Source organism: Theropithecus gelada, chromosome 3 (genome assembly GCF_003255815.1).
Source record: "Theropithecus gelada isolate Dixy chromosome 3, Tgel_1.0, whole genome shotgun sequence".
Taxonomy (NCBI): domain Eukaryota; kingdom Metazoa; phylum Chordata; class Mammalia; order Primates; family Cercopithecidae; genus Theropithecus; species Theropithecus gelada.
The window spans coordinates 72,792,796-72,805,036 of record NC_037670.1 but is presented as its reverse complement, the minus strand read 5'-3'; the positions used below and the strand labels follow the sequence as shown (position 1 = coordinate 72,805,036).

The 12,241-nt window shown below is 41.2% G+C and overlaps 1 protein-coding gene across 1 annotated transcript in view; it reads left to right on the top strand.

The window, feature by feature from the left end:
• SUGCT (succinyl-CoA:glutarate-CoA transferase) overlaps positions 1-12,241 on the top strand; it is a 736,947-nt gene that overhangs the window by 82,720 nt on the left and 641,986 nt on the right. The window contains 1 exon segment of the mRNA XM_025381064.1: positions 4,789-4,862. Within this exon segment, the coding sequence (XP_025236849.1) occupies positions 4,789-4,862 (74 nt within the window).

The window sequence follows — 12,241 nt, the reverse complement described above, 5'->3', positions numbered from 1 at the left end:
TTTTTTTTTTTTTTTTTTTGGAGACAGAGTCTCCCTCTGTCGCCCAGGCTGGAGTGCAGTGGCCGGATCTCAGTTCACTGCAAGCTCCGCCTCCTGGATTTACGCCATTCTCCTGCCTTAGCCTCCTGAGTAGCTGGGACTATAGGCGCCCGCCACCACGCCCGGCTAGTTTTTTGTATTTTTTTAGTAGAGACGGGGTTTCACTGTGTTAGCCAGGATGGTCTCGATCTCCTGACCTCGTGATCCACCCGTCTCGGTCTCCCAAAATGCTGGGATTATAGGCTTGAGCCACTGCGCCCAACCAATGTAGGGTTTCAAAACACAGCCCTTGGAGCTAAGAACTCAGGTTATATTTTGTCTGTAGACATGGACTGATTCCAAAAAATGACTTTATGCCTTCATTTTATTCCCCAACGGCATAACCTTTTATCTTTAAATATTTCTTTTTACCCATACACGTATAGCAGATGTGTTACACGATTGGACTTACTGGAGTACAAGCAGACACTTTCTTCTCTCCCAGCCCACCTCTGCAAACCTGCGCTATCCACTTACTCTCTTTGCTCATAGAAGAAATCCCAAGCAAGTCCTATAGATTTTTTCTCCCCAGTTCTTTCTTTCTTTTTTTTTTCTTTTTTCTTTTCTTTTTTTTTTTTTTTTGAGACGGTCTGACTGTGTTGCCCAGTCTGTAGTGCAGTGGTGCAATCTTGGCTCACTGCAACCTCCGCCTCCTGGGCTCAAATCATCCTCGTTCTCAGCCTCCTGAGAAGCTGGGACTACAGGCACATGCCACCACGCCCGGATAGTTTTTGTATTTTTGGTAGACATGGGGTTTCGGCATATTGCCCAGGCTGGTTTTGAACTCCTGGGCTCAAGTGATCTTCCTGCATGGGAATCCCAAAGTGTTGGGATTATAGACGTGAGTCACCATGCCTGGCAGCTATTTCGTTTAAAGTATTAAAATGTTCAGTCCAATCTAATATCAAAACCTTAGGCTCTTGTCCAGTTTATGACGTCTCCTTTTCCCCCACTTCAGGCTACTTTCTTGGGAATGTGAAGAGTATGTGTGTGTGTTTGTATTACAGGTGCACATATGTTGCATGTGTGTGTGTTTGTATTATGTATGCACGTGCATGCATGTGTGTGCATGTCTATGTGTTTTGGAAGAGCCTAGTCAGTTTCTTCATTATCCATCTTTTCCTATTGCTAGCTGCTATTTGTGGTTTCTTCAGAATCAGGCCCTCCCAGGGAAGGGAAGCGAGTTAAAGGGTGCAAAAAGGCTATTACTTGACTGCTGTAGTTGTAACCTGCAGTGGAGCCTTCTGTGTGCCTGAAGCTCTGTAGGTGGCTCTCTTTTATGGGGAGCTTTGTAGTCTCCTCAGAGACCTCAGACTGTAGTTCTCCCGCTTCAGTCCCTGTTTTTTTGTTGTTGTCTCTACACAGAGTCTATCTGTTATGATCACCTTGTCCTATAGGCAGCCCTCATGGGTAGAATTCCTTTTCACACAAACCCCTTCTGCTTTCCTCATGGTGAACTTGGCCCATGGGGAAAAACCCTTCTTCCTTCTTGTCACCATTGGCAGGTGTACAGTTTATTCCCAACTCTTAGCTCTGTTGCCTTTAGCTGATGTAACCATAATTCCTTGCCTTTGGTATTCTTTTAGACACATGCCACAGGTGCTTAGGTAATTCAAAATTCCCAGAATTCCCAAATTCCCTTGGCATGTGCCAAGGTCTCTGATGCTTTTTTGGAAGTCTCTCTTGTATGGCTTAAGTTAAGGGGAAAACAGCTTGCTCCTCTCTTATGACAGAATTAGATGCCTAGCATATAATAACAACTCTTTCCAAGGAAATTCGACTGAAGGTTTTATTTAATTTTCCACCTTTTCTCGCATATCCTCAAATGGATGATAAGCTAATGGCAGCAAAACTAGTTTCATAATCATTTAGTGTTATCTGTGCTAGTATTCTGGCACTTAGGACATTTCTTGGGGGTTTGAAGCCTCAGATGAAATAGAGAAGGAGTATCTTTGGCACATTCTTTAAAGCAAATTTTGCTGAAGAAATATGTTTTTCAGGTAGTAAGGAATAACGTTAAGTCGAGTGAACATGAGATAGCTGTCTTCAAAAGTTTTTAAGTATGGAAATAGAATATTTATTTAAGCCGGGTGCAGTGACTCATGCCTGTAATTCCAGCACTTTGGGAGGCTGAAGCGGGCAGATTGCTTGAGGTCAGGAGTTCGAGACCAGCCTGGCTAACAGGGTGAAACCCCGTCTCTACTAAAAATACAAAAATTAGCCGCATGTGGTGGTGCACGCCTGTATTCCCAGCTATTCGGGAGGCCGAGGCATGAGAATCGCTTGAACCTGGGAGGCGGAAGTTGCAGTGAGGTGAGATCGCACCATTGCACTCCAGCCTGGGCATCAGAGTGAGACTCCATCTCAAAAAAAAAAATAAATAAAAAAAAGAAGAAGACAGAAAAAAAAGAATATCTATTTAATAAGATAAAAATATTTAGGCTAATGTAGATATTTTCAACTAAACTCAAGTGAAAAGGTTAACTTTTTCTGTATATATAATTTAAAAATATATTTTCTTGCTATGAAAAATCAATTTAAAGTTGATACTGAGTTGTTACTGGATATAAGAAACATTATGACAGTTTTCCTTGGGAATTTTTTTTTTTTTTTTTTGAGACAAAGTCTCATTTTGTTACCCAGGCTGGAGTGCAGTGGCGTGATCATAGCTCACTACAGCTTTGACTTCCCAGGCTCACGTGATCCTCCCACTTCAGTCTCCCATGTAGCTGGGATCACAGTCATGCACCACCACACCTGGCTAATTTTTTGATTTTTTTGGCAGAGATGTGGTCTCACTATGTTGCCCAGGCTAGTCTCAAACTCCTGGCCTCAAGTGATCCTCCTGCCTTGGTCCTCTGAAGTACTGAGATTACAGGCGTGAGCCAGCCACTGTGCCCAGCCTACTTGTGAATTATTTATGAAACTGTGGGATTAAGAAAATCTTGGAGCCGGGTACGTTAACTCATGTGTGTAATCCTGGCACTTTGGGAGGCCAAGATGAGAGCATTGCATGAGGGTCAGGAGTTTGAGGCCAGCTGGGGTGACATAGTGAGACTTTGTCTCTACAAAAAATAAACAAACAAAAAAAATTAGCCAGGCATGATGCTGCAAGTCTGTAGTTCCAGCTACTCAGGAGGTAGAGGTGGGAGGATCACTTAAGCTCAGGAGTTGGAGGCTGCAGTGAGCTCTGCACCGCTGCACTCCAACTTGGGTGACAGAGTGAGAACTGATCTCTTAAAAATAAAAAGAGAAGGGCCCAGTGCAATGGCTCATGCCTGTATTCCCAGCACTTTGGGAGACTGAGGCAGGTGGATCACCTGAGGTCAGGAGTTCGAGACCAGCCTGGTCAACATAGCGAAACCTTGTCTCTACTAAAAATACACAAATTAGCCAGGCGTGGTGGCACATGCCTGTACTCCCAACTACTTGGGGAGGCTGAGGCAGGAGAATCACTTGAACCCAGGAGGTGGAGGTTGCAGTGAGCTGAGATTGCGCCACTGTGCTCCAACCTGGGCGACAGAGCAAGACTCCATCTCAAAAAAACAACAAAACAAAAATAAAAAGAAAAAAGGAAAAAGAAAAATGTATTGGATTGGAACATGGATAAAGTGATTTCCCATTCTATTAAAAGTGACAAAATTGGCCGGGCACGGTGACTCACTCCTGTAAATCCAAGCACTTTGGAAGGCCGAGGCAGGCAGATCATCTGAGGTCAGGAGTTTGAGACCAGCCTGGCCAACATGGTGAAACCCCATCTCTACTAAAAATACAAAACTAGCTGGGCGTAGTGGTGCATGCCTGTAATGCCAGCTACTCAGGAGGCTGAGGCAGGAGAATCACTTGAACCCCGGAGGTGGAGATTGCAGCGAGCCGAGATTGCGCCATTGTACTCCAGCCTGGGCGACAGAGCAAAACTCCATCTCAAAAAAAAAAAAAAAAAAAGTGACAAAATTGTTCATCTTAGAAGAGCTCTGCTGGGTGTAATTATGGATATGCAAGTACCTTCTCATGACACAACTTTGTACATAAATGTATGTGGTCTTCTTCAATTCCCAGATATTTCTATTTTTCTGATACTATTGATTTAAAAAAGAGAAACCCAAAACTTTAACAGGAGACTGAGCTGTTTTTCTACATACTTTAAAATTCCAGAAGCAAAGAGATCGCCTGGGCCTAGAAATATGGTATCAATTTAGTATAGATCATTACCCACCAGAATCAATTGGTTTCATCTTTGGTCTCTAACTTCTGATATATGGTTAAAATAGTTTCCAATTTAAAGACTCTCTTGGAGACTAGGGACCAGCAAAAGGAAAAAGATGACAATACTAGTTAATGTTACAGCAGTAGTTATTTCAAAACTTTCACAAATTGAATGTTTTGTAGATCGTGCCAGATAAACATGCCAGGACTTAGCCACCATCCAAAAACCCTGTCATCAAAACTGAATTGTTTCCCCTTATGGTAATAGGCCTGGGAAATAAATCCATAAATTTAAAGAAGCAATGTTAGATAAGAAAAAATTTTATACTTAAAAGGATAAAAACATACATGTTAGATAGTGTTTAGATAGCATTTATCTCACTAATTATTTTTTTCATTCTTTGGATGTTTCTTCAAGCCAGCATTAGTGCAATACCACAGCTTTCAGCCTTTTATTTGAACCTCAGTATATTTAATGACAACGGTTAAATATATGTGGAATAGGTAATAGTCATGAACCTGGAAAGATCAGGGATTTTGATGGAATGCCATATTGTGGAATCAGTGAAATCCAATTTGTAAAGAATATATTATGCACAAAGGTTTTTCAAGCGAAAAATATCAAAGTTTAAGAAATTTGGCAAATGTACAGTTAAGTTTATGTGAGGGATTAGTTCCAGGACCGTCTGTGGATGTTCAGGTCTCTGTTATGATTGGCATAGTGTTTGCATATAACTTATGCACATCCTCCTGTATTCTGTAAATCATTTTTAGATTACTTGTAATATATAAAGTAAATGCTGTGTAAATAGTTGTTATACCTATTGTTCAGGAAATAATGACAAGAAAAGAAAATGTACATCTTCAGCACAGATGCAAGTTTTTTCCTAATATTTTCCATTTGTGGATTGGTTGAATCCATGGATGTGAAACCCATGGATACACAGGGCAGATTGTATTTGATTATAAGAAAGACTAGTCTGGTCAAGTGGGTGGCTCATGGCTGTAATCCCAGCACTTTTGGAGGCTGAGGCAGGAGGACTGCTTGAGCCTAGGGGATAGAGACCAGCCTGGGCAACATAGTCAGACTCTGACTCTACAAAAAATAAAAAAATTAGCCAAGTGTGGTGGTGGGCACCTGTGGTCCCATCTCCTTGGAAGGCTGACATAGGAGGATTGCTTGAACCTGGAAGGTTGAGACTGCAGTGAGCTATGTTGCACCACCGCACTCCAGCTTGGGTGACAGAGCAAAGATCAGTCTCAAAAAAGAAAAAAGAAAGACTAATCTAACAAGCCACCAATTAGGAAATGGGCAAAGGACTTGAATATACACTGCTTCAAAGAAGATATACAGATGGCCAATAAGCATATGAAAAATACTCAACATCATTAGCCATTAGGGAGATGCACACCAAAACCACAATGAGATACCTACCATCTCACCCCCATTAAGATGGATACTATCGAAAAACTGGGAAACAACAAGTGTGGCTGAGGATGTGGAGAAATTGGTACCACTGTGCACTGTTGGTGGGAATGTAAAATGGTTCAGCCACTCTGGAAAACAGTATGGACATTCCTCAACAAAATTAAACACAGAAACTGGGTGTGGTGGCTCACACCTGTAATCCCAGAACTTTGGGAGGCTGAGGCGGGTGGATCACTAGAGGCCAGAAGTTCAAGACCAGCGTGGACAACATGGTGAAACCCTGTCTCTACCAAAAATACAAAAATTAGCCGAGCGTGTTAGCAGGCACCTGTAATCCCAGCTACCCCAGAGGCTGAGGCAGGAGAATCGCTTGAAACCCGGAGGCAGAGACTGCAGTGAGCTGAGGTTGTGCCAGAGTGAGACTCTGTCTCAAAAAAAAAAAAAAAAAAAAATTTAAACAGAATTAGCATATGATTCAGCAATTTTATTTCTAGGTATATAGCGAAAGAATTGAAAGCAGGACCTTGAAGAAGTGTTTGTACACTCATTTTCATAGCAGCATTATTCACAGTAGCTAAAACATCAAAGCAACCCAAGTATCCATTGACAGGTGAATAAATAAGGAGTAATGATGGAATATTATTTAGCCTTAAAAAGATGGGGAATTCTTACACATGCTACAAGGATGAACCTTGAAGACATTTTGTCAAGTGAAATAAACTAGTCAGAAAAGGTCAAATACTGTTTGATTCTACTTATATGAGGTTCCTAGAGCAGTCAAATTCATAGAGACAGGAAGTAAAATGGTAGTTGCTAGAGGTTGGGAGGAAGGAAAGACTGGGGAGTTAGTGTTTAATGGGTATAGGGTTTCTGCTTTCCAAGATGACGAGGTTCTGGAGATGCATGGTGGTGATAGTTATACAACTATGTGGATATATTTAATGCCACTGCACTGTACACTTAAAAATGGTTAAAACAGTAAATTTTTTGTTATATATATTTTGCCACAATTTTAAAAAGTAGAAAAAAAAAAGGAAAGAACAGTCTAAACTGTAAGGTATTCTATGGAAGAAATTCAGATTACTATGTCACAACTAGTAGAAAATGTTTTAATATGTCTTGGATCATGGTCTACAAATACAAGTAAATATTTGACAATTAGGTATTGAATATGTAAAATATTCTCTTGTTCAAGAATAAATTGATTCTTTTTTTTTTTTTCTTGCTCTGTCGCCCAGGCTGGCGTGCAGTGGTACGATCTTGGCTCACTGCAACCTCTGCCTCCCAAGTTCAGGTTCAAGCAATTCTCCTGCCTCAGCCTCCCGAGTACCTGGGACTACAGGCACACACCACCATTCCCAGCCAATTTTTTTTGTATTTTAGTAGAGACGGGGTTTCACCGTGTTGTCCAGGCTGGCCTCGAACTCCTGAGCTCAGGCAATTCACCCGCCTCTGATTCCCAAAGTGCTAGGATTACAGGTGTGAGCCACTGTGTCTGGCCTACTTTTCTTTCTTTACCATACGTCCGTTTTTGCCTCCTACACACCCTCAGTTGTGTTTCAAACCCACATATTGATACAATGATTCCATTAAGCTGTTTGTACATATATATATATATATATATTTTTTTTTTTTTGTTATATATAAAGTTTCGGTGCTGGAAAAGAAATAGCACTCGAATATAAAATTTTCTTTTTAATTCTCAGCACGGCAAGTTACTTCTATATAGAAGGGTGCACCCTTACAGATGGAACAATGGTGAGCACACACCTGGACAAGGGAGGGGAAGGGTTTCTTATCCCTGACGCATGTGGCCCCTGTTGCTGTGTCATTCCCCTATTGACTAGGGTTAGAGCACACAGGCTAAACTAATTCTGACTGGCTAATTTAAAGATAATGGTGGGGTGAGTGCTTTGGTGCGAGTCAGGGCAGAGCAGGTAGCAGATAATTGTAATGAGTTAGGGTGGAGCAGGTGATCAGAATGAGTCAGGGTGGTGTAGGTAATCCAAAAAGGTTGCTTTACGAGGAAGTTTAAAAGTAGAAGGTAAAGAATTGAACATACTGACATATTAATTCCTTGAAAAGAAATTTAGAACTCATATCTAACAGTCTGTCACCCAGGCTGGAGGGCAGTGGCATGATCTGGGCTCACTGCAACCTCTATCTCCCGGATTCAAGAGATTCTTGTGCCTGTCTTCCGAGTAGCTGGCATTACAGGCACCCACCACCAGCCCAGCTAATTTTTGTATTTTTAGTAGAGATGGGGTTTTGCCATATTGCCCAGGCTGATCTCAAACTCCTTTACTGATTGATTGATTGATTGATTGAGAGTGAGTCTTGCTCTGTCGCCCAGGCTGGAGTGCAATGGCATGATCTTGACTCACTGCGACCTCCACCTCCTGGGTTTAAATGATTCTCCTGCGTTGGCCTCCTGAGTAGCTGGGATTACAGGTGCCCACCATCATATCTGGTTAATTTTTGTATTTTTTAGTAGAGATGGCGTTTCCCCACGTTGGCTAGGCTAATCTCGAACTCTTGGCCTCAAGTGATCTCCCTGCCTCAGCCTCCAAAGTACCAGGATTACAGGCATGAGCCACCTTGCCGGCCTTAGACTTGAATTATTTATAACATACACGAGGCATGGAGCTTATTGGATATAGGCTTTTGATCCATCATTATTACCACCTTGAGACCTGTAGTATCTAAGACAAAAGCTAATGTGGAAGGCATAGAACACTGGATGTGCGGCCCAGACACGTCTCAGGTGAAGATGGTGGAGAGAAAGAGGGACAACGCCCAGGTGGAATCTGGGCTTGTGAGTGACATGAGTGGAGCTTAATATGTTTTATTCTCATGCCCCACCTCTCACACCACCACATTCCCAGCATTTCTTTGGATTCTTTGCGGTTCCCAAATTTACTTATCTAGAGCAGGGACCTGGAAGAATTATTTCCATTCTTGGGAATGTGGGCACAAGACTCACATTCTTGGCTTTTACATCATAGTACATTTTCTATCCTAAGTATCCTCAGGGCCTAGATTTTTGAAGCTCAAAAGGGAACAAATAATGTACCTTTTTTCTCTACATCCTGTGGTGTTATCCCTGCCTTTAAGCCATGAATACCAAATACTCTAGATCTGGGGCCTGCAGAGTTTTTCAGTAAAGTGCTAGAGAGTAATTCTGTTTTTTTTGTTTTTTTTTTTTTTTTAAGACAGGGTCTCACTCTATTGCCCGGGCTGGAGTGCAGTGTCATGATCACAGCTCACTGCAGCCATGACCCTCTGGGCTCAAGTGATCCTTCCACCACAGTCTCCCAAGTTTGTCAATTCTAAAGAACCTGGGCAACTAGTGAGACCCCGTCTCCAGAAAAAAAAAAAAAAAGAAAAAAAAAAAAAGAAAAAAAAAAAGAAATTAGCTGGGAATAGTGGCACATGCCTTTAGTCTTAGTTATTTGGGAAGCTGAGGCAAGAGGATTGCTTGTGCAAGGAGTTTGAGGCTGCAGTGAGCTATGATCAAGCCACTGCACTCCAGCCTAGGTGACAGAGCAAGACCCTGTCTCAAAAACCAAAAATAAGATATATGCCCCAAATAGTATGGCCACATTATATATAAAACAAAAAATGATAAAACTATAAGGAGGAATATGTAAATTGATGATTATAGTTCAATATACATATATTTTTTGTTTGTTTGAGACAGAGTCTTACTCTGTTGGCCAGGCTGGAGTACAGTGGTGTGATCTCGGCTCACTGCAATCTCTGCCTTCCGGGTTAAAGCGATTCTTCTTGCCTCAGCTTCCCAAGTAGCTGGGACTACAGGCGTGCAACACCACGTCCAGCTAATTTTTGTATTTTTACTGGAGACAGGGTTTCACCATGTTGGCTAGGATGGTCTAATCTCTTGACCTCGTGATTCACCCACCTTGGCCTCCCAAAGTGCTGGGATTACAGGCATGAGCCACCATGCCCAGCCTACAGTTGAAGATTTTAATGCGTCTTTCTCAGTGATTGATAAGAGAACAAAAATAGTAACTGTGAGGTGATGGTACATTAATTAACTTGATGATGGTAATTATTTCACAATGTATATAAGAACATATCATATATCATAAATGTATACAATTTTTGTCAATTATACTTCAACAAAGCCAGAAAAAATTTAAAACTAAAAAAAAATTTTGAAGGTTTTCTTTCTATAGGTCAAGATTATTAATTATACTATACAAGTCTTTCATATCTTTAATTTTTTTGTGTGTTGTCTTATCAATTATCAATTATCTTATCAATTACTGAGAAAGATGCATTAAAATATTTACTATTCAAATTTGACCAACTTTTCCACTTAATATCCTTTTCTGTCCCAGGATCCAATCCAGCATGTGGTACTGCATTTAATGATTATACCTCCTTCGATTTCTCCAATATGTAACAGTTTCTTAGTCTTTCCTTGTTTTTTTGATCTTGACAGTTGTCAGAGACTTGTCAGATATTTTGTAGATGTCCTTCAAGTTGGGTTTGTCTGATGGTTTTTTGGGAACTGAGCTGATGGCTTTTGGGAAGACTCTTACAGAGGTGAAGTGCCCTTCTCTTTGCATCATGTCAGGGACTATCTGATGTCACCATGACATCACTGATGACGTTAACTTCGATCTCTTCGTTAGGATGGTATCTGCCAGGTTTCTCCAGTATAAATTTACTACCCTTCCTTTTCCATATGATAGTCTTGGAACTCAAGTTCAGCCTCCTCTCTGCTGAAGGAGAATGAAGCTTCACCTCCTGAGGAAGGGGAGTATCTCTATTATTTGTAACTATTCTGAAAGCAACATTTGTTCTTTCCCAGTTGTTTGTTTATTCAGTGATTTGTTTATGTCAGTATTGACTTATGTATATTGGTTTTATTCTTCAAGTTGTAGTCCAATACTATTGTTTTTTTGTTTTGTTACTAAAATTTCTCAGCTTTGGCCAAGGGTTGCTGTTTCAGGTTGGCTTTTGTGTCTTTCTGACATGCCACTATCCTTTCAAGATTTTCTTTTCTTCTCTCTCCTCCTTCTCTCCTTCCTCCTCCTTGCATCAGCCCTACAACTCAGTGCTTGTTTTGACAAATTATCTCATGAAATCCTCAAGATAGCCTTGCAAGGTAGGTAGATATTATTATCTCCGTTTTTAGATTTTGAAACTGAAGTCACATAGTGCTTGGCATAGTCAGACCATGAACTTAGCGGTTTGAACCACACTATTATCAACTGCTAAGCTATGTACTCTCTCGTTTTTCTGACAAGTTCATATTCAAAGAGAGAGGTTAGTTGAGGAGGTTCTTACTGATAGAGTTTAAAATTTTCGTATAACCGTTGCCCTGCCTTCTAGACTCTTCTGTCACTAAGAATTCAAAATGAACAAAACAAAAAAATTCCTGTCCTTAAGAAGTCCATGTTGTAGTTGGATAATGGTAACAATGACTGAATACTTATTAAATGTTAGTCACTGTTCATCACTTTACATGTATTACTTGACATAATATTTATAATATATTACATAATATTTACAGTAGCCCCATGGGGTAGCTTCAATTATCATTTTAAAGTGAGAGAACTGAGGCACAAAGAGGTTATGTCACTTGTCTAGGATTACTCTGCCACTAAACTAAGATAGGGTTGTGATTTGCACCTCTGTGTGTGTCAGAACTTAGGAACTGGGAGCAGAGAGTTGTAGTTGTGGTGATGTTCTTTATGAGCAGTATTGTGGGTCTAAACTGAAATTCAGTCAAAGTAGAAAGTATGGGCTGGGCACGGTGGCTCATGCCTGTAATCCCAGCACTTTGGGAGACCGAGGGCGGGGGGAGGCGGATCATGAGGTCAGGAGTTCGAGACCAGCCTGGACAATATGGTGAAACCCTGTCTCTACTAAAAATATGAAAATTATCTGGGTGTGGTGGCACATGCCTGTAGTCCCAGCTACTCAGGAGGCTGAGGCAGGAGAATCATTTGAACCCGGGAGGCAGAGGTTGCAGTGAGCCAAGATTGTACCACTACACTCCAGCCTGGGCAACACAGCGAGATTCTGTCAAGAAAGAAAGAAAGAAGAAAGAAAGAATGAAAGAGAGAGAGAGAGAGAGAAGGAGGGAGGAAGGAAGGAAGGAAGAAGAAAGAGTATGTGTATATGAATAGAGGAGAGAATATGTATGTCTACGTGAGATCAGTCACATAGGCATTCCCTCCATGGGGAATGAGAGAAATAACTAAGAAAGATCCCCAGAGTTTCTAGCATGGTAGATACATTAGGCTCTATCAAAATTAAAGATGTCTCTGTTTTTCTGGGCCACATTGTACTTTGAATATATTTTTTTTTCTTTTTTGAGGCAAAGTCTCATTCTGTTGCCCAGGATGGAGTGCAGTGGAGCGATTACGACTCACTGCAACCTTGAGCTCCTGAGTTCAAATGCTCCTTCCACCTCGGCCTCCCAAGTAGCTGGGACTACAGGCATGTGCCACCATGCCCAGAGAATATTTGTGTGTGTGTGTGTGTGTAAAT